The sequence below is a fragment of the Brachionichthys hirsutus genome, chromosome 22 (assembly GCF_040956055.1).
Source record: "Brachionichthys hirsutus isolate HB-005 chromosome 22, CSIRO-AGI_Bhir_v1, whole genome shotgun sequence".
Taxonomy (NCBI): Eukaryota; Metazoa; Chordata; class Actinopteri; order Lophiiformes; family Brachionichthyidae; genus Brachionichthys; species Brachionichthys hirsutus.
This window is the reverse complement of record NC_090918.1, coordinates 1050074-1071869: the sequence shown is the minus strand read 5'-3', so window position 1 is coordinate 1071869 and position 21796 is coordinate 1050074. Positions and strand designations below refer to the sequence as shown.

At 44.2% G+C, this 21796-nt stretch overlaps 2 protein-coding genes across 2 annotated transcripts; both read left to right on the top strand.

Annotated features, from left to right (window-relative positions):
• The first annotated feature begins 540 nt into the window (after positions 1–540).
• On the top strand, positions 541–3604 carry klhl42 (kelch-like family, member 42). The gene is made up of 3 exons (XM_068755343.1): positions 541–1304; positions 1390–1583; positions 1923–3604. The coding sequence occupies exons 1-3, from the start codon at positions 541–543 to the stop codon at positions 2375–2377; spliced, it is 1413 nt and encodes a 470-aa protein (XP_068611444.1). The 3' UTR covers positions 2378–3604.
• A 1357-nt stretch (positions 3605–4961) lies between these two features.
• Positions 4962–15747, top strand: nrip2 (nuclear receptor interacting protein 2). Its single transcript, XM_068755427.1, has 6 exons — positions 4962–5117; positions 11197–11505; positions 13961–14043; positions 14152–14258; positions 14823–14875; positions 15631–15747. Exons 1-6 carry the CDS (start codon positions 4962–4964, stop codon positions 15745–15747), a joined length of 825 nt encoding a protein of 274 aa, XP_068611528.1.
• Positions 15748–21796: the final 6049 nt, after the last annotated feature.

Here is a 21796-nt window from a genome sequence, read left to right as displayed (position 1 = left end):
AATTCTAAAAACACAGCTAGATAAATGGCCTCCTGACCTCCTGCAAGCAAATGCAACCTGAGACGTCCTGGTGGGTCACTCAAGATCTTATAATCAATTCACCTGTAGGGGGCAGCAGCAGCAAATAAAAGTGATACGAGAATGTTTCCGCGAAGAAGTGTAAAACCCGGAAATGACATTTTGCTGCGGCGCAGAATCAAAACAGTAAAATTGACGGCTCGGTATCGTCAACGAAACGGAAAATGATATCGCAGAGGGCGGCAATAAACACACGACGTCTTGAGAGATTGCGGTGGACGATGGAGAAATGCTAATAAAAGGGTTTTTGCAGCTGCGGAAGCCTATTCTCTGTAACGAGCTGGCTAGCTGCCATCGCTAACGACGTTCGTTCCATGGCCGAACATTACCATATATAGCCCGGTCATGGAGGGGGGGCCCCCTCGCCGTTGAAATGTAAGCTGTGACCCGTTAAGGAGGCTGACTAAAGGGCTAGCAAAACAACAGAAACAGCAGGAAAACCTCCAGAGCTCTAGCTTCACCATGTCCTCTGACCAGACCATTGCCATCATCGCGGAGGACAAAACCTACAAGGTGAATAAGAAGAAGCTGATAGAGAAGAGCGATTACTTCCGGGCCCTGTACAGCTCGGGGATGAGGGAGTCCACCGAGGACACGGTGCAGCTCCGAGGGCTCAGCGTCCCCGGCCTGGAGCTCGTCCTGGACTTCATCGACACCTCCGAGGTCCAGATTGCCAACGAGACTCTGGAGGACCTGGTTGAGACCGCCTCCTTCTTACAGGTCACCTCCATCCTCCAGCTTCTCGCCTCGGAGGTCAGACTCGATAACTGCGTGGATCTCCACCGCCTGTCCGAGCTCTACGGCGCCGACGACCTGCGGGACGCTTGCCTCAGACACATGAGCTGTTACTACCATCCCATGCTGAGGCGGCGAGAGTTCAGCAGCCTCTCCGCAGCCGTCAGAGACCGAGTGAAGTCCATGCGCACGAAAGGAACCGCTACTCTAGCAGCCATCGGGGAATTCACCCTCCTGTCCCCGGACGTCCCGGACCTGGACGGACCCTGGTCTATGCTGCGGTACGGAGAAGCGGAGCGGCGATGGAAGCCCCTCGGCAACAATCTGCCCCCGGATATGATCAACGTCCGAGGATACGGCTCGGCCGTCCTCGACAACTACCTGTTCATCGTCGGCGGACACAGGACGTTCAGCCAGGAGATCGCGGCGGTGCATCGCTACAACCCCTGCGGGAACGAGTGGAACCGGGCGGCCCCTCTCAACCAGAAGAGGTAAAACGGCGTTCACGCCATCCCCCCCCCCCCCCCCCCGCAGACGTTATCGAGTTTCAGCGCGGCTCGCGTCGTCTCCGTCCAGGTCCAACTTCAAACTGCTGGCGGTGCGAGGGAAGCTGTACGCCGTCGGCGGGCAGTGCCTGCGCACGGTGGAGTGCTACAGCCCCGAGCAGGACTGGTGGACCTGCGTGTCCTCGATGCCCGACCCGCTGGCCGAGTTCTCCGCCTGCGAGTGCCGGGGGATGATCTACGTGATGGGAGGATACACTGCGAGAGGTCCGTATGACTTTGAGAGACAGATTCGATTCTTCTCCCGGTTCTGACCCGTTTCGTATTCGTACGCATTTAGGTAACTGCTGTGTCAGCGGTTAAGAACTTTGAATCGTCCGGTTATTTGCTGCTCATGAGGACAGGACACATTTTGTTTTGTGTGATTTGAGGCTTTCCTAAGTTTAGTTTGGCTTATTTATTCGAGTTACCGATGAAGGAACTACTGCAGCTTAGTTTTAGATTATAACCTGCGCTGGGATACACATTAGCGGCGTAACTTCTTGTGTGTCTTTCGCCGTCAGACGGCATCAAGCGTAACGCGTTTGCCACCCCGTCCTCTGGCAGACAGGAACACAAGCGTCCTCCGCTACTGTCCCACTTCAGACGCCTGGACCGTGTTCCAGGCGTGCCCGGCACACATCCGCAAACAACAAATGCTCTCCGTGGGGGACACCATCTACCTGATCGGGGGCTACACACACCAGCTGGAGGCCCAGCGGCTGCAGCGACGTCCCAGCCGGACGGAGGACGCGCTGATGGTGCAGTCCTACAACGTCTCCACGGGGGAGTGGACCCAGCTGAAGGAGAACACGTCCAAGTCGGGCTTGAACCTGACGTGCACGTTGCACAACGACGGCATCTACATCATGAGCCGTGACGTCGGCCTTCCCACCAGCCTGGAGCACCGCGTTTTCCTCAAGTACAACATCTTCTCCGGCGCCTGGGAGGCCTTCAGACGCTTCCCGGCTCTGGGACAGAACATGCTGCTCTGTTCGCTTTACCTTCCCAACGTGCTGTGAGCGGGAAAGCCGACGGTCCGGGGTCGACTAGCGGATCGGAAAGACACGAATATAAGTCAGAGCAGAATCGGTCTCTGTGGAACGAGAGACTGGTTGCCACACTAAAATGACCTCTGTGCCTAAGAACCAAAATGCACTACGTTGTACACACTGCTGTTTCTGCAAAATACATACACGACAGAAAAAAAAGAAAATCGCCTTGATACAAGTGAAGTTACGTTCAGGTCACGCTGGCAATCAAACGTTTCTCTGAGAAATGATTCCTGGATTATTACCAGGATGCTCAGAGATGCTTTTTTTTTTAAATCTTCTGGTTGAAAATATACTTCTTGTGCTTCGACAAAATTGCAAACTGGGAATGGGTTGCATTTTTTTTTTCTCTTTTTTACTGCACAGCAGACAGAATATTAGCATCGATCCCAGAGGAATATTTCTGCTGATGCATCAGGCGGATAAGATGACAAGCAATACGAACTACCGGTTGCTATGAAAAGCAAGGTACGTCTGCATTGACCGATGGATTGTCATGATCAGACTAGTCATAATATTAAATACTACCGCCAGAGAGATTCGGTGCCCACTGCATCCTGAATGCTAATTTCTTCAAAGAAACGGATGCTTAAAACTCTCAGCTGTAATGCAGGCCGGGGCTACGTAACGACACTGCACTGCATCCTTGATGTTTACACACTCCACATCTCACTGCAAACCTTAAAGCGTGTGTACTGTGTACTGCGTGTGTGTGTACTGTACATAAACATTCATGGATTTGGTTTTACACTGCCAGATTCAAGTGATCCTTCAACTTTAGCGTGGAGAAATGGCTCGGATGCAGCATAACGTGTTGCACGCACACTTGCGCAATTTTCCAGATTTACCAGACGAAGCTCGACGAGCACTGACATGAAATGAATGATGTGCCTTCTGCAACCTCAGCTAGTCAGAGCTCGAGAGAAAAATAAAATAAAAAGCACATAAATGCAAGGCTCTCTGAAATCGCCTGCAACTGACCAAAACTGCTGTTTTATTTCTTACCGTGTGTTTTCCCCGTTTAGCTGCTTTTCAGTTCCTTGAATAAATAACGGATGCGCAAATGAGAATGCACATTTCCAATACTTCTGAAGTTTTATCTAGCTGCATCATTTAAAATGTTTCGTTTGGTGGACTTCACATTCTCTCTTCATTATTTTCTTTGACAGAAATTTGAGTTATGAAATAAAGACGATGTTGGCCAGTGGTCTGTTTTCTCCTATTGTGCCATTTCCCCAAATTTATATTCATAAAAAAATATATATATATATTATAATGGGTAAAATGGTGATGAGTCCTGACACAGTAGAGCACTCTTCTCCATTCCGTACCACAAAATCTTGGCACCAAAGTCAGAATTTGCACTACCAAGGGTCTGATTAGTGCCATAAATTCTTTACTTTGGATGTGAATAAAAAATGAAATAGTTTTAACACCAGCTTCTAGTTATTGTACTGCTGTTCAGATTAAACGGTTACCTTTCTTTTAGAGCTTCGTGTTCTGTGACTGTCATCTTGACTGCCTCTTCGAAGTCTTAAAAGAAATTAAACAGAGCTAACCAGCAGGGGGCAGCATAAGCTCATCTGTATTTCATACCTCAGCTTTAGAAGGACCCCTGTTATTAAATGAACACACACTAATATATATAATGTGCCATCAACCAGAGGTCGTAAACAGGCATGGATGTGATATTTTCAGCCATTGTTGGGGCAGACGGCAGAAATTGGGTTGTTTGATTTGTGGCTGCCGCCAAAAGGCAGCCACCGAAAATCAATCATTGCTATCAATGGACCTGATTGATCCACTGTGAGGCATCAGATCACAGTGGTCTCTCTCACACCTCTACAGCAAGGGGCTGCTGAGGCCAATCCCCCCCCCCCCCCCCCCCCCCCCCCCCCTGCCAGGTCACGGGAATAATGCTGCAAGGTGTATCAGGCTTGGGATTAAACATAACATTCGACTAGATATGTGCAGTCCTGATGCGTTTTTACAGATTCTTATTGTAGCGTAAATGTTTGATACAGTCTAAAAATAGTATTTTTGGTGTTTAGGCTGAGATGTGTGCTTCTATGTCCAGTCTGTGACAGCAAGAGGAGGTTTCAGAGGACAGAGAGAGAGAGAGAGAGAGAGAGAGAATACGCTCCTAAAATGAGTGAGAGAGAGATCCAAGGACAGACAGCACAGAGGGGAGGGGAGGGGAAAACACACCATCCCTCACCTACTCAACAGCCTCTGTAGGAGACAGAGCAGATCTTGACATCTTTATAGGAAGACGCATGTCTGAGCATCCAGGACAAGACAATAGCTGCCAACACCATCCAGACAGACACGCCAAGCCTGGAGGGAAGGACAAGAATATCCCAGACAGCAACGTCTGCAGGTTTATTCCGTCTCCTCAAAAAGGACCGGTCTTTTTATGGTTTATCCTCTCTGCACTCAGACATCAACTCCGCCTCCTGCTGCCTGCAGAGCTCTCACCGCTGCTGCTGCGAGGTTATAGTCTCCGTCCTTCAGTGCACAGCACCAGAAAGGACTGCTCCTATAGTCCAAGACCATGAGCGGGGCAAAGAAGGGTGACTTGGTCATCGGGGATAAAGCCATCCTGCACCAGCAGAGGCGTCTGAAGCAGGCGACCCAGTTCACACACAAGGACTCAGCCGACCTCCTGCCCCTGGATGGGCTGAAGAGACTGGGCACATCCAAAGACTTGGTGAGTGAGCTGCTGCGTGTTGCCATTTGCCGACAGTTCAAACTGAGAGGCCCTATAGTGGCTAATGAGGTCAACATGTGCTAACATTAAGGGGGGGGGGGGGGGGGGGACCCAGGCCCCAGAGGCCTGATGGCTTTACTTGTTCCATTTTAAAGTCTTCAACCGATGCGGATTCAAGGCGACGTCTCTCGGTGCAATTTTAGCTCCATCTGGAGTGGCTGAAGGTTTTATGAAACTTTTTGTGCGTGTTCAGATTTATCGTTTCGTCTTTTCACTCGTCTAAATCCTGAAAATAATCCTGAAAAACGAAAAGGAGCATTTTGTAAATGTCCCCTTTGCATACGGAAGGCTAAGCCTGTTTCACTGCTTAGCTCTCAAATACAGGTGTTATTACACATTCAGGGACACACACCAGCTCTCAAATACATGTGTTATTACACACTCAGGGACACACACCAGCTCTCAAATACATGTGTTATTACACACTCAGGGACACACACCAGTCTACTGCTGACGTACAGACTGAAAGATATTCCTGAATGCCAAGCGAGTCCTAAAACCTCTCCAGAGAAACTCCCTGTAATAATCTCAACAATTTATTACTCGACCTCTGTCGTGACACAGTTTTGATTCGATAGTAGCTTCCCAGAGTCCCATGTGCTCTCCAGGAACCTGAATGCGTTCTCTGAGAATAACACACTGCGATGCCATCATCATGCTCAGCAGGTTTTAATACCAACATGGGTCAAAATTATTCCACCCCTTCTTTCCTTCTCTCACCAAGATAAAAAAATAATCTAATCAGATGCCCTCCATTATGAACTCTGAGGCATCATAAAATTGAGTGTAGCAAAAACACAAATATCATTTCTCTGGTGTATTTTTTTTAAACAAACACTTTTCCCACAAAGTTTGTCCAGAAAGAAGCATCCTAACAATAATTGGAATGAGTGCGATATAAATTGTCATGGTCCCCCAGAGGAATAAGCATAACAACTATTCCCCCAGGATTTATTATGATAATCTTAGTAAGATCTTAATGTTTTAAATGTAGCCTCATCACCATTTGATGAAATTCTGATAAATCAAATAGTTCTCAACAGTTGTAAATAAATGTTTGCGTGGTGGTGGATGCTGAATCACAGAGGAACCCATTACATTATCACACGGATCCATCTACGGATGCAGCTTCTGGATCATTGGAGGCTCTCGGACATTTCAAGAGAGTATTTAAATAACAATAACGATAACGCAGAAAGGGATGACTCACGATGTTCCACCACAGATCTAGATCACGATATGGATCTGCCACGTTACATGCTTATCGCAATCTTCATCATCATCATCATCATCATCAGGGTTGATGCTTTCCTGCAAAGTGACCGGAAGCCAGAGACAGTCAATTAAGATAATATGATGCTTCAACCATAAAGCATGCGGCCCATTATCTTTCACCGTTTTGGCGTGACAATTGTTCGGGCAGCGTGACGGCGTGAGACTAAGAGCGACAGCGTTACAGCAGGAGAGTCGGCAACCGCCGCTCTAGACTCTTCCTCGTCTTACTCCTCCAATGGCAGCAATAGTTTCTCTAAGCGAAGACAGATTAGTCGAAAGCAAAACTTTGAACTCTATAAAAGAAAATCATCATCTCCATCAATTTAGGATTGGCTAAAACTCTAGTAGATTTAAGCAGATAATGTGCAAATCACCCAGTGGCAGCTTGCCAGCCTGGCAGCCCCCCCGCAGGGGCTGAAATCCCTCTCATCATGAGTCCAATTATTTTCTCCATGAAGATGGAATGGAACTCATCTTGGCAGTTATCTTAAATCGCATGGTGCATGTGTGGGTACAGAGAATCCTGAAGGTTGTAGCATGACATCCGTACCAACTGATTTCTTTTTATACTAGAATAGCTTTTAGAACAGGTGGGAGATTCCCGGCAGCCGTGGCTGCAGCTCTCCTCTGCAGGCAGGTCAGACAGACAGAACACGATTCGGACGCTGGCTAGATGTGGACTGATGCGTGTTTCTAAAAAGCTAAAATATGATGTTTCATTCATTCATTCATTTTCCAACCGCTTTGTCCAGCACTGGGTCTCCCATTTGACGAATAATATGAATTATTTAATTTGAGTTTTTATGATTTGCTTCTGAATGAAACAGCAGGATGCTGCGACTTGTGGTCAGAATCAACCAAGACAAACAGCCAGTAAACCACATCTAAAGCACAATAGTTATTTTTTTGTACCTTTTTTTTTATCATGAACAAAAAGAGAAAATTTAAAATGGAGAATTTATGATTTCAAAGACAGTCAAATGCAAATTTGTTTGAATGCAACAGCTGGAAGCATATAGTGTCTTCAATGTTAGTGCTGCTCTGAGGGAAATGCTTCACAGATGTTCCAAGTGGACTGAATTACACCTCTAAAATTTGATGATCTTGTGTTGTGAAGACAAATTAGATATAACATCACATTTCTGCCTTTTCATTTCGAGTGTGCATTTCAACAGTGCAGCCCGTTATGTAAGAGTGAATTTGTTTGCTGCCCTTTAGCCTGAGGTCTCCTCACTCAGCAGCAGCAACAGCAGTTTCGCTCCAGCCATGTTGTGCTACGGCGTGAGAGGTGCAGTGAAAACAGCTAAATCCACCACAGCAGCGTTGGAAGGGAAGACGCACGGCTGGAGAAGTGGATCAGAGAGAGCAAATGTGAGGCAGTTTTATGGAGCAGAATGTTTGAGAGGATACATACGAATAAACTACATGAACTAGAATGAGAGTGTGCGTGTGTGCGCATGTGTGTGTGTGTTTGGAGGTTTGAAACATCCAAGCTCAATAACAGCACCCGAGCTCCGCACGGACCAAGTTGTTGTGTAATCTCATTTTCTACTGCACACACACACACACCATTTACCAAAATGATGTATTGCATACAATGAGTTGATTTAGCTCTCCTGCTGGGGGACAACGCTATCAAAGCATTAAGGGATAATGTTACTTAGATAATTATAGTGTCAAGAACGCGGAACAGATGGTATGGAGTCAAAATGCAGAGGCACAGACTGACAGTAGCGCAACAGAAGGGTTTGATCCAGAATAAAGGTTCTGGTACACAGAGAACAGTCCAGACTGACAAATGTATCCAAATTGTTAGGCAAAAGGAGAGGTCAAAAGGCGAGGTCAAAAGGCGAGGTCGAAAACCAGGCAAAAGGTTCAGGAACGAGACTACGGCTGTGGCGTGAGGAAAAAAGGCTTGAACGTGACTGAGGTTCAACGTGGCGGAGGGCTGGAGACAGAAGGAGGGATGAGAAAGCAGCGTAACAAAGGGAAAGAAGAGCAGGTGTGACAACGAGAGGGAAAGAGGTCAGACACAGAACACAGGAAATGATGCAACACATGAAGGCAGGGTATGGAAGCATAAAATAATACAAGGAAAAATACACACATGATATAGAGTTCATTAAAGTAAAAATTAAATCACATTAAGCAAGACTATTTAGAAATGGCGGTAGGTAGGTTTTATTTAGCTAACTGGTTTTCAGTCTTTAAATGAAGCCAGGATGCCGGTGACCTTTACCACGCAGTCTTCTCATGCAACGCATGCGAGAAAGCAAATAGCAGAACTTCTCCTCGATAAATGAAGCACCAGATAATTGTTCTCAAGCTATTTTAATAGCACATTTCCAAAAAGGTTCATTGTCAGAATGTGTGGTTTAAATGTGACATTTCTCAAACATCTATCTTAGTTGAAACAAGGCAAGAGCGGAATGTTTAAAAAGGTCATACCGAAATCATTATCCTGCACGAAGATTCATTCTCTGAACTATATTGTTAATGAATTTCGACGGCACGTCCAAGTGAAGAGCAAATTGCTGCCCCTTTTCTGCACCAGTCCGCCCCCCCCCCCAAAACAAAGCATGTAAAATCAGTTCAGATGTGCATTATTAGCCCCAGGACAATTAGGTGGGCTGGAGAGATGCTAGTTTGAAGCTGTCTCTCGCTGTGTCATCAAGAGCTGCAACGCCCTTCTTCAGCTGTTTCCCCAGAGCTGTGTGGGAAGACGGGGGGGCTAAAAATACACGGCAAAACAACCCCAACAACAGAGGGCAAGAAAACCCATCAGCCGTCAGAGAAAGGAAGCACGGATATAGTATTTGTTTTTGAATATTCATCGGAGATCCTGAAAACAGACTCATGGTTTTGCATCAAAAGAGTTTTCAAGTAAAATCTTGGGTTTTGATTTTAAATCATTGAATGAAAATTGACAGGATTTATAAAAATAATCAGGAGCACAAATGGTTAGAAGAGGATGTTAGGGATGCCTCCTGGAAGAAGCGATGGAATTTGATGAATACGATTGCAACTAATGATTATTTTTTTAATATAGGTAGATTATTCTGTAATACTTGCTAGACTCATATTACAGTCTATAAAATAATAAATTATGAGACTAAAATGAAATATAAGGGTTAGTTAGGTCTTCATTTGACTTCGACAATAAATCCAAGATAACATTTAACTCTCTGTTGATATTCTAATCATCTGTAGATTAAGGTGTTTTAAATTTTGCCATGATTTATGAAGAAGAAGAAGGAAGGAAGGAAGGAAGAAGAATAATAAGCACTTGAGCAAAATGTTTCCCTTTAAGTGAATACTTTGTTTCACTCATTTCTGTTCAACTAATCATTCAGCTTTACAATAAATTACCAGTCAAGATGGATTTTGAGATTTAGTGAAGAGACAAAAAGTGAAAGAAAAACAGAAATGGAAGAGGGGATGTAGAGCAACAGATGTCTGGTGCAGCAGGAAGTCTGGAGACCTCCATCAGAATGAGAAACCGGGCATTAGAAAGCAGCTCATGTGACTGGCTGCATGAGAGAAGCCTGTTACAGTCAGATGATTAGTCCACATGGCAATTAGCCTCTGATCCGACACACAGAGGGAGGAAGACCCTGGGTGAACGACAAGAGGAAGAGGAGTGCTGGCGCTACATATTAACAGTTGTTATTCTGATCCCACTGGTAAAGGTCTGGTTTGGGCTGGTTTTTGTTCTGGGTTCACGTCAGCAAAATCAGCAACAGACCTCGAAACACACTAGAATGCTGAATCAAATGGCATATAGCAGGGAATTACCCAATTCCATTTAGGAGAGGATAAGAGAGAGAGATAACATCTTAAGTGAAGAATTATTTTTTTGTATTCTGTCTGTTTTCATTCGACAGAGTTGTGATGTAAATTGCAGCAATCGGGCAAGATGGACCTTTAAGTGCTCTAATGCGACCCGGTAACGGACAAAAGTGGTCAGAAAGATGAATGAACAATTTACCTTCAATCACTGTACACCGTAGCTCAGCCTCATATCTCTTCACCTCCTTCAAGTACGCAATAATTCAAATCCCTCCACATGGTATTCAGAGCGGATAAAGACGAAGTGCACCGCGTGACGTTAAAGACCGCCAATTCACTCCTGAAACCGCAGGGCGGAAATGGAGCACATGTTGGCAGCTGGATGCTGCTAATGCAATTTGCGTGCGAGGCGAGCTAGCGAGCCCGAGAGCTGCAAAAACGGAAGCCCACCCCGAGAGTGCACGGCGTCATGATGAAAAACACAGTTGAAATCACATCGTGCTCGTTGTTTAGCAGATTCAATCTTTGCTTGCTGCAGGCAGAGTTACACTCAGAGGACAAACACATCTGTTAAAGAAAACAATTAAATACCCCCATCAAACTCTTCCCTCCCCCTTTCATCCAAATTGTTAGAGCTTGGCATGATGTTTAATCTTTTCCATTGATAAAAAGATTTGAATTGAATGCATATTTTAGAATATATTGGATTATTATTCCATTTAAAAAAAAATTATTTTAATAAGTCAATGGAAGAATCTTTTTTTTTTGTATCCAGACAGGTATCTGGATCGCCCTCAAAATTTAATGAGCTTTAATGACCCATCTTCAGATCCCCCCCCCCCCCCCTATCAAAAGTCCATCCAGCAGTTTTTTTCCGTTATCCTGCCAACAGACAGCCTTGAAACGAAAAGCTTTCACTGGAGTCCATTTCTCCTTTGTGTCCTCCGACCTGTAGCAACCTCACAGCATCGTCCAGCGTCGCCTGCTGGAGGGAAACATCACACGACTCAGAGGGGAGGCCCGGGACCCCAACGCCAGGGTCCGCTCTCCACTGGCTGACACCAAGGACGGCGCAATCGATGCCGAGGAAAAGAGTGAGAGCACCGCCGAAGATTCCACAGAGGAGAGAGAGTCTCTGGGGGAAAGTGAGCGGAGCCTACGGTCGGATGACGAAGACGACAGCAGCGAAGCCGCTGCCAGGCAGACAGCTGAGAAAACAGGGGGCAGCTCGACTCTGCTCCCAGCTCTGGTTGTTCAATGCAAGGTACTTCATCTCCACTGATGCTTTGAAATGCTCGACTAATGCATGATACAAAGACAAGCCCATTTTTGTCCCCATGACTCATCGCTTTAAGCCCACTCTTTATTCATTTCCCCTTTACATTACATTAAAAGCATGGCAGGACATTGTTGTCTGGATCAGGAGGACAGCAGATGACTTTTTCCTAGGAAAAGTTTAATGTGGACATGGGTCCAAAATGGAATAAATACAGGGGAACAAGAGATTTAAGTGGGAGGGGGGGGGGGGGGCACAGGACTAATGAACAGAATTAATAAACTGGTATTAAAATTGAGTTCATTTATTTTTCGACACAGGGGACATAACCAATAGATAAGCCTCTCTCTCTCTAGTTCTGATGCGAGTTGTATCTGAAACATTGCGAACTGTGTGTGTGTGTTTGTTGAGTGGATAAAGGTTTTGTACAATGTTTCAAAGCTGGACATTAGAAATAAAAAACTGCAACCACTATTCACCTGGAAGGACAGATCAGCTTCCCGTCCTGCAAGTCCAGCCACATCCAAGCCTCAACAATCAGCTCTGAAGGACCGAATCATTTCTTCATGTACGACTAAAAGCCAACTTCCTGACCGATAATTCTTTACGGTGACTCATAGCGACATCCATAAAAAGTAAGATGAAGAAAACCCATTGCACCTTGTTCATACTTGTATAAATGTATTCATGAATATAATTCACAGTATTAGTGGAAAAGCTACAGATGGAAATCCAATAACAAATTATTGCACGTGTCCTTGTGCTTCCTGTAAACTGATTACTTCCATTAAGAGGACAACACAGCAATAGTCATACTCCGGCGGCTGCAGACATTGAACAATATTAAGCAGCGCTGCAAAACCAACTCTGGGAGTTCTGGTGTTTGTTGTGCTTTGAAGTCAGCGTGTGTGATAATCCCTTTTTGAGGGTTTAAAATGATTGCATTTTCAAAAATAAACTTTTTCACTACAGTATTAGATTGCTTGTTAAAATATTAGTATTCTTAGCTGGTCAGGGATTTCCAATTTTTTCACAGTGAGGACTTAATCCTTATAAATGACTGAAAACCTAGCCTAGCCTTAGACTGTACGTTTATTTGAAATGGCCATATAGCAGAATAGCGTGAATCTGTTTGCATTTGTGCACAGAAACACAATTTAAAGATGGGATCTGAGACAGTTTGCAGAGCCGAGGCGACGCCAGGATGCTGCTTATCTCGCATGCATGCAGAGCTGCCATATGTCCTGGAAACATTCTTCCATTACCTTACGCTTTCAAGTAAACACACTCCTACTTGCGTACAGGTTGCTTTACCTATAAAGTAAGGACATTTCTGACAACAGCTTCCACAAGCTCTTACATACGCAGTGATACCGATGTTCTTCTGTCTTCCCTGAAACACGTCTCTGCTGCACGAATTGCCCTGCAGGCTGCAGAGCAACAGCGAGACGCAGAAGAAAGATGTCATTGGAAATAAGGGCAAGCTGTCAGAGCTGGCAGTACTGTGGAAAAAAACCTCTTGAATGTTGGGAAAACCTGAAAAATACATGACAGATTAATATTTATTTGGATTAGGGAATAGTGCATTCCCTCGCCTGCCTGTTGAATATAATGCTGAAACCAAAAGTCAGTTAACTATCTTAGATATTTCCCGATCTCTACGCTTCAAATTGACAAAGGCAGGCCAAATGCATCTTGGCTTTCACCTCATTAACTGAATTTCGTGTACATTTCTCATTCAGCCCTTGCAAAAAAAATATACATATTTGTGTTTGTGTCAACACAGTCAATTTAAGTTCCTCTGTTTTCTCTGTTTTTTGTTCTCTGCTCACGACCAAATTGAGCATCCGATTCGAGCTGCTGAACGCTCCGCTGCTCGGGTCACCCAACTCGTTGCGATCCAAGTGCCAAGAATGACACAGAGAGTGAAAGTTGGTAATCAGAAAATCAAAACGATAAACTGAAACATGCTGAACGTGACTTGACTTGTGAGTTGGCATTTAGCGAACTAGTGATGGTTTTTGACATCATCAAGTCTGACGTTTCAAAATGATCAATATAAACCGAGGAAACAGAGTCAGCAACAATAAAGTAATAAATCAGTTAGCTACTCGAGGGATCTGTAACGGTTCACAGAACGTTTCCACTGGCTTATTTATAACTGGACTCCTAACTGCTGGCCCAAATGCTGCAGCGTTTAATGGGAGATTTCAACACAGCCAACAGAAATCGAGTTTAAAACACAAAATAACATTTAGCTGGATAAACAAGGACTGGCGTGGAAGCACTGCACCAACGGGAGCTCGGTTCCGCTTCCGCAAAGCTGATTAGCAATAAACTCGAACTCATTTTTCAGTTGGGCCGAATAGATTTATTCAGAAGAACGGCCTCCCCCCCCCCAGAGGTTTGTTAATTCGCTGTTGTGACTTGTCGTCCTCCCTAGTGCTGCGAGACTGAAATCAAGGCGTCCATCAGCACTGGCAGCCAAAATAACCGCATCTCCGTCTCCTGCTGCGAGAGGCTGGGGTAAGAGGCAGCCCCGCCCGGAACCGTAAATGCATTGACTTCACATGTGCAGCCGTGCACGCTCTGCCACTGAGGATATTGTTTTTGTGCATCTGTGTGGATCACTAGGCTGGTGCCGAGTCGGGACAGCTCACCGCACGGCGCGGGCGGCTCAGTGACGGGGCTGCAGCTGCAGCTCGGGAGGCAGGCGGTGCAGTGTTCTGCCTATGTCAAAGGTAAGGAACGCCAGAGCACAGCGGCTGGCCGTTTGTCTCCCAACGGTGTGGTCGGAACCTGCTGGACAGATTTTGTTATAGAATTAAGTTTTTTTTTTAAAAAAGTAATTGTATTTAAGCCCACACCATGACGTAATCATCAGAGCACTCAAATATTTGGAAAATAAGGTCTTAGTGGAACCTTCTGAGAAAAAAAGAAACGATAGGATTCTTGACTCAGCCCTTACCGTGAAGACACTATCCTGATCTTTGTCTTCTTATGAGAACATTTTATTCTGACACACGCTCTTTCTTTTAATTGTTCCGTCCTACTCCTTAATTCCACCACCCTCAGGAATAATGATTCTAATTTCGTCCTAACTCCTGACATTACTCACCTAACCCTAACCCTCACTGCCGCAAAAGTCATTTGTTCATGAGTGCATATGCTAATCATTTACACAGTGGTGAATAACGTAGTAGCGTTCATGATTTACCTGGATTAGATCTAATCTATGCTTATCTGAGGCTTTAGTGATGCAATTATAACATTACTTTTGTCCTCTGTCCCTCTTTTGCTTTCAGAGGATGAGACATTTGAGCTGTGCCTCGGTCTACAGACTCTGTTGGAACTTAAAGTAAGGTCCTCGTTGCTTTGCTAATTAAAAAAAAAAAAGATATTGTCGCATAGTTTTGAGCAAGAAAAGTGGAAAAATGAAGAACTCTAAAAGTGTGATGTACCGGATGAGGCTGAGTAGATCCGTCTAGCGGCACCGCTATGTCTGGCATATACTCTTTCCAGGGAAAGGCCAAATATGATTGAGGACATCCACTGAAATCAGATTTTGAATTGGTACATTTGAAAATTTAATTAAAATGTGCTGCATATTGGGGTAAAATCTTGCAAAAAAATTTCATTAGAGTGTGACCTGAGGGTGTGAAAAAAACATGCTCTAATTTTGTAAAGCAAAGACTTTTGAAAGGTCACATGAACATTTCTCTTCAAATTTTCATTTAAAAATATATATAAAATAAAGATTTCGATACAGGCAACGTGACCCTGATACTCATCACGTCATCGTACTTATGAATCCATGAATCAATATTCTCTCAGTACTTCGCTGAACATTAACTTTCACCGCCGTCTGGTTAAACATAATGCCACGCCTGGATTCATTGCTCGTTACATTTAGTTCATTTAAAGCCTTCGTCGTATCGAATATGTCGTTAGTCGCCTGACGATATGCTGGCGACATGTCTGGGGTGTAACCAGCCTCTCGCCCCTTAGTCAGCTGGGACAGACAGATAAAGCGGATGGATGGGTGGATGTTGGTAGTCCAGACTCCAGACCTCCGTCCTGGGACGCACTGATCCAACATTCGTCTGTTTACAGTGCTGTCTGGACTTTAGCCGTCAGGTCTTGAAGCTGCAGGGTTGCGACGAGGAGCTTCCCTTTCTGAGCCCTTCGTCTGACAGCCGGCGCCGACACGACACCAACAAGAACCTGTGAATGGCGACCGCCCACCCCAGCTGGTTCCAGCAGTGAGACGCGATGCCGTTTGTATACTGGACTGTCCAATCACAGTGTCTCAAACGACCAGAACAGGGATGAGCGCCCGCCGCCGCTGTTCCTGAGTTTACATCACTGTGTTTGTAGAATCAAGACATACGCCACAATTATCTCTCATATTAAATTATTTTGTTCTCAGAGCGGTTAAAAGCCAGTTATACAAGCCAATCTGATCGCCGACTGTGTAGTAAACACAAAGCTGTAGCCAGCAGACAGATAATTTAGCTTAGCATAAAGACTGGAATGAATACAAAGATAACCAAATCTTAGACATTTGAGCTACACAAGCCGCTGAAGGAGAGGACCCGGGCATTTCAGTCATTTAGATGCAACGTTCGGTTATATTTTATTTATCCCTACTTTTTTCAGTTTCGGATGAAACCAGAGCAACGTTTAGACTTGTGCTGGCAGGTTAATGACAATTATTATTTCTTAACATACTCTTTTCCCCCAAATGCTAATCCTTTTTTCTTTGAAGAATCAACATGACAAATGTTTTGATGATGTCCTTTTCTGCGTCCTTAAAGGACATTTTGAGGGGCCTTGAAGATGCTTGAAGTAAAATGTAATTTAAATTGGATCAGGCCACCTTTTTAAGAAGCGTGGATGGGCCACATTTTACACTTAAAGAGATCTATATAATATATTCAAATATATACTTTGTAAAGCCTGTTTGCTCTTTCTTTCCACCAGCTTCGACTAAATTACAGGACGTCACTATTTATTCCCTTTTGACAAAAATACATTTCCAACATGTGAGTCGCACGTATTTGAGTCAGACGACAGAAATACCAAAACATTCCATCTGCATGACTTCGTAAAGTTCTGCCTTTGTACAAGTCTACACGTTTGTGTCCTAGTCTGATTGTGCTACTTTGAGCTGCCGTGCATGTGTGTGTGTGTGTGTGTGTGTATTATGGGTGAAGCAGTTCTTTTTGCCTGCGTTTCACACAGGAAAAAGAACAGGTTTTATTTTCTGCCAAAATGGTCCATCGAGTCCAACGCTGCCAATAAAACGACCCCGGCTGCCTTCAGTCTCTCCCCCCCCCCCCCCCTTTTTGGAGATTTTCATCACTTAACAGCGGCTGCATCTTCTGCCAAGACCTCTCACCATTAAAAACTATTAACTATCTATGTTTCTTTGCCACATTTTAAGGCTTGCTGATTTGTCTGCTGCAGTGCCGCCCGCCTCGCTCGTCCCTGTTTTCATCGTGTGGAGGATACAGACCTGCCGCAGATCCTGATGCTCTGCTTTAATTGCCCCCGAGCCGTGCTGTGCATTTAACTGTGCTACAGTATCCATCACTCTCCTCACAGAGGCCAACCTCGCGTAGATGCCTTGTTCTCCGTGCCGTACCAGTAACCTTCCTATGGCGTATGAGGGGAAACGATGTGTGACAGAAATTTATTTTTGGTGTTTTCCTTCTGAACAGTATTTTCTCTGCCCAATAAAATCTGTATTCTGGCTATAGCTGCATTTGCATTTGTAATTTCGACTTTAACCGACGAGAGCATTTAGAGATGCAGTGAAACGGTACGTGAGAGGGCAGCCCACTTAAGAACTCTTATCTCCATCCGTCTGAATAATGCGAGTCGTCAAACGCACCAGAAGACAGCCAGAGCAGCCGGTTGCCAGTTTGACTGGACCTCAATGATTTCCCATGGTCACTCTACTTACTAAATACCCCTATATGTGCCCTTCCCTGCTACATTCTACTATATAAAGAACCTTATCGTGCCAGAACAGAGACGAGAGTTATTCCCACAGCCTCAGGGGGGTTTGAAATCAGACCAATGAACTTTAACATCATGCTGCTCCACCGTTCAAGCCAAGCCTGTCGCAGCAAAGTCTTATAACCATGAAAAGTAAGTCCAACTCTCAGGTCTTCATAAGTAAAATGAGTATAAGTATAATACTACGTTTGGAATGTGGGGATATTACATTTTTTTTTTAAACTTGCTGCAGTTGAGGAATTGAAAAATATATTTCAACTTTTTTTTGTCAATTCTCAGTTTAGTCTCAAATGAAAGATTTGTCTGTGTGATAAGCCCATGAAAAACAACATTTGACTGGTGACATAATTAGACTGAACAGCACGCAGCTAAAGAAATGTCGCTGAAAGTACGCAATTATTTGCCCTTCCCACATGAGAAGGAACAGCAAAATAGGAATGTGTTGCCTTTCTGACATTTTAAGCGGCGTTCCAGGCCAGTAAATAAAGGCACCCAGCAGCACCGTGATCCCACCAGGCATTTCAGGATCTAAAGTACACTTAGATCCTGAAATGCCTGCGCATTCTCAAATTGATGTGATTATATGTATCGATAATTATATCTCAGTAAGTTTAAATTGCTGCAGCAATAATTACACAGATAATTGCAAATAAATTACTTTTAATATTTTTTATTGTCATTCATAGAGAAAAATGGCGTGGTTTGGTGCTCTGATGAATCCAACCAGCAGCACTCGTGCATGTAGCGCACACTCATGATAAACATGAGCATAATCCGAGTATAGAACAAGACACACCAGTGAATTAATCACTCAGTGTCATCTTCCATTCTCTTTATAAACTACATACTATTGTCCGTTAAGGGTGATGCGTGGTCTTTGTCCCGTGGACCATTTACCCCCACTGTTTGAGCAAATGTGCTGATACTACGGAGGAGGAGGAAGAAGGAAGAGCTGCAGATCATGGTCTGCAGTTTGAGGAGACCAGATTACAAACATTATCATTGCTAATAATAGTAGATGAGATGCAGTGGTTGACATAAACTCATCACTAAATGAGTGAAATATGAGTGCGCAGATGGACACTGTAAGATCTTTAGGTGTTGTACTGGCCTCTTACCTACTCAGGAAGGCCGCGGTGGCCGAGAGGTCACAGAAACACAGCGGGGTCCAGCAGCATCGCGAGCTCAGCAGTTTCATTCCACACCACAGAAGACAGAGTTTCCACAAGCAACAGGCAAACTCCTCCGAAACGACCCAGAACTCCTTAAATAGGACGTCCTAAATAATACAGTCCAACTTGAAGGGGTGGATTAATTCACATTTAACAGCTTTACATTTTCAATAAGGTTAATTCACCCAATGCATTTTAACAATAACAATATATGGAGTTACGGTACCCCCCTAAACTGTAACTTTAAACCCACTACCCCATACACTCCCCAGTTTAACCTCCCCTCCACATGAGGCCACTTGGAACAGTCCAATTATGGTGATGATGTACACCTGGCCTGCACTCAGATGGGCACGCCTCCATGCCAGTGGCCCCGCCCATCACCTCAAAGAAAGGAGAGAATGATGAGAAACAAAGACCAAACCGATAACGTCAATGTTTGACAACCAACTAAATAAGGATCCAATCATTAGCAGTCAACACAAAGACTAATTGGGAAAGACATATAAGGTATTAATTAAAGTGATGAATATCCAGGTGAATGAAATTGTGAAGCATTAAATATTTACAAATGGATGGGGGTCAGATGGAGATGCAATGTCTAGTCCGGTTTAGTTTACTAAAATGGTTAACCAGAAGAAAAATGACAGTGTTGACAGTACAACAGCAATAACCAGGGCCGTCAACAGACTTGCTGGGGCCCGGGACAAGCAGGAACCATATGGCCCCCCCACCAAAGAATCCTCCATGATAGCCTTTAAATGCCAAGGAAAGGAGCCTCAGAGCATCGTCTCCTCGGAGTTCCATCGACATGGGGCCATCCATTATGAAGGAATTCCAGGATTTATTGCCTCAGGCGAGCTTTACTTGCCACATACATGAGCAACATGTATTAAGGAATGCTCCTGAGATGGCACTGAAGGGCTAATGAGAGTAGACAAGATCAAAATTCCAGGTCGAAAAGGAAGAATTCATGTGGAATAAAAAACATCAAATTCATACGCAAAATTCTAAGTGTCTTCTGAGGACACAGTACGGGGCTTAGGAGGCGTTATCTAAAATTGATCAATATGGTGGGGGAATGATTTAGATCAGAAAATAGGAATAAGCCTAAGAAGTTGGCAAAACATCCAAAGCCACCTTAACAATTTCAAAAAGTAAGGTCTGATGCTGGGGTGCTTCTAATCTTTTTTTTTTTTTAATGGCGCTCTGCTAAAATAAAAAAATAAATACTTATCCAGCAGAAATCTATACTGAAGGTTAGAAAAATAATTGTTTTTAAAAAAGGATGCTCCCTCTGTCATTATGATGAAAAGGATGATCCTTATTATAACAACTCTTTATTTTGTGCAGACAAGGCCATCGATAAATTCTGCTCTTCTTTTTTTTTTAGAATGGAGACAGTACAATTCAAGCAATTTGAAAACAATTTAAACGTATTATTCTGCCACCCTTTGATGTTTGCTTGTCAGACAACGGAACAATGAAGAGGGCCCACACTTGAAGATGTATTTTATCAATGCCAAATTGAAACAGCCCAATTCTAAAGAATGAATGATGTTGTCACGAAAATGACGGAAGGAACCCAAAAACACGATGGGAGAGGGAAATCCATATTTAATATCCAGATGCAGAGTTTGCAAAACCAGGTAATCAGCCCAAACAGGCGGACAAATCCGATAAGGAGCAGACAAACAGGCAGAATGAGTCCACACAGTAATCGAAACAGAAACAGGAAGGCTGGGGAGCAGGATGGACGCCAGCAATCTGGCAGCCAACTGAAGGGTGAGCAGAATATACTGTCTGTAGAGGAGGGACCGATTGGGAGATGCTAGCAGGTGGTTGAGGCCACACAGGTGAAGTGGATGAACTAAGGCGCTGAAATGACAGGAGATTTTACCACTGGAAAACACTAAAATGGATAGAATAAAAGAATAAACTTAGGGAGGAGTCATGTCAGATATAGGACACAGGAGATTGGCTGATATAAATGGGTTTATATCATCAATCTATTATCTAAATCGTTCTGATTATTATTGGCATTATTGGTTCGTGAGTCATTTTGTAATCAAGTTTTCATTTCAGAATTCAGTATTTTATTTGATTGTTCTCATTGCAGAATGTTGACCTGATGATGGAATGTTCGGTATCATGGTAGCTCGCCTCCTGCTGCAGGCACTCTGCTGCTCCCAAGCCACATAAGGTGGGCTGGCTTTAAAGTTAGAGCTCCACATAGACCTATTGTTCCATTTTGTGTCTCCTACTGACTTTAATTACATCTTGTACAAAACAAAAATTGCTGGGGTGAATTTCCTTTTAAAGAAGGGGCGGGCTTTGTCACTGCGTTCTCCTCCTTTCGCTACAGCTTTTTCATGAAGCCATGAATTTGATCCTGTTCTTCCAAATCCAAATCAGGAGGTGACGTAGGTCTTGCCAGTATTGGGCTGTGAAACAGATGATTCACATTGCATTTTAAATAGAGCAAGCCTTTCTGCATCCCTCTATAATAGAACACATGAGAGCAGCCTGGCGGCATGTATGTTTATGGTCGCATGCTGTCAGGTTCTATCGTTAGGGAACCTGTGATGGGTTTTATTAGTCACTACGATGTCTCATGGCAAATAGTAAACTCCATGGGACTAGACTCCATGTCATATGCTGATGTCTCACCCTTTTCTTTTTCAACTTGTGTCCTCCATAAACAGAGCTGCAACTCAAACACTAACAGGATTGACCTTTGACTCTAGTCTCAACTATTATGAAATGCGATGCTGCACATTACAGACATTCCATTGTCCCAAGGTGATGACTCCTTCCTCCTGCTCTTAGTGAACCTCTGCATTCGGTTAGAGGGAAATACTTTGTTTTGAAGGCTAAACATAAGAGCGTTGTCCTGTCGTGGTTTTATCGTTAAGATGCCACGTCAGATTTTTTATGTCCCACGGGGTGCAACAACAAGCTCCCTGGAGTTCTCTCCCTAAATCCATCCCTTGTTGGCCATCTTCCAGGTGTTATTAATGCTGCAAAAAACAAATGGTTAAGTGAGTTGCTAAAATAGCTGCAGATAAACCCACGCATAAAAA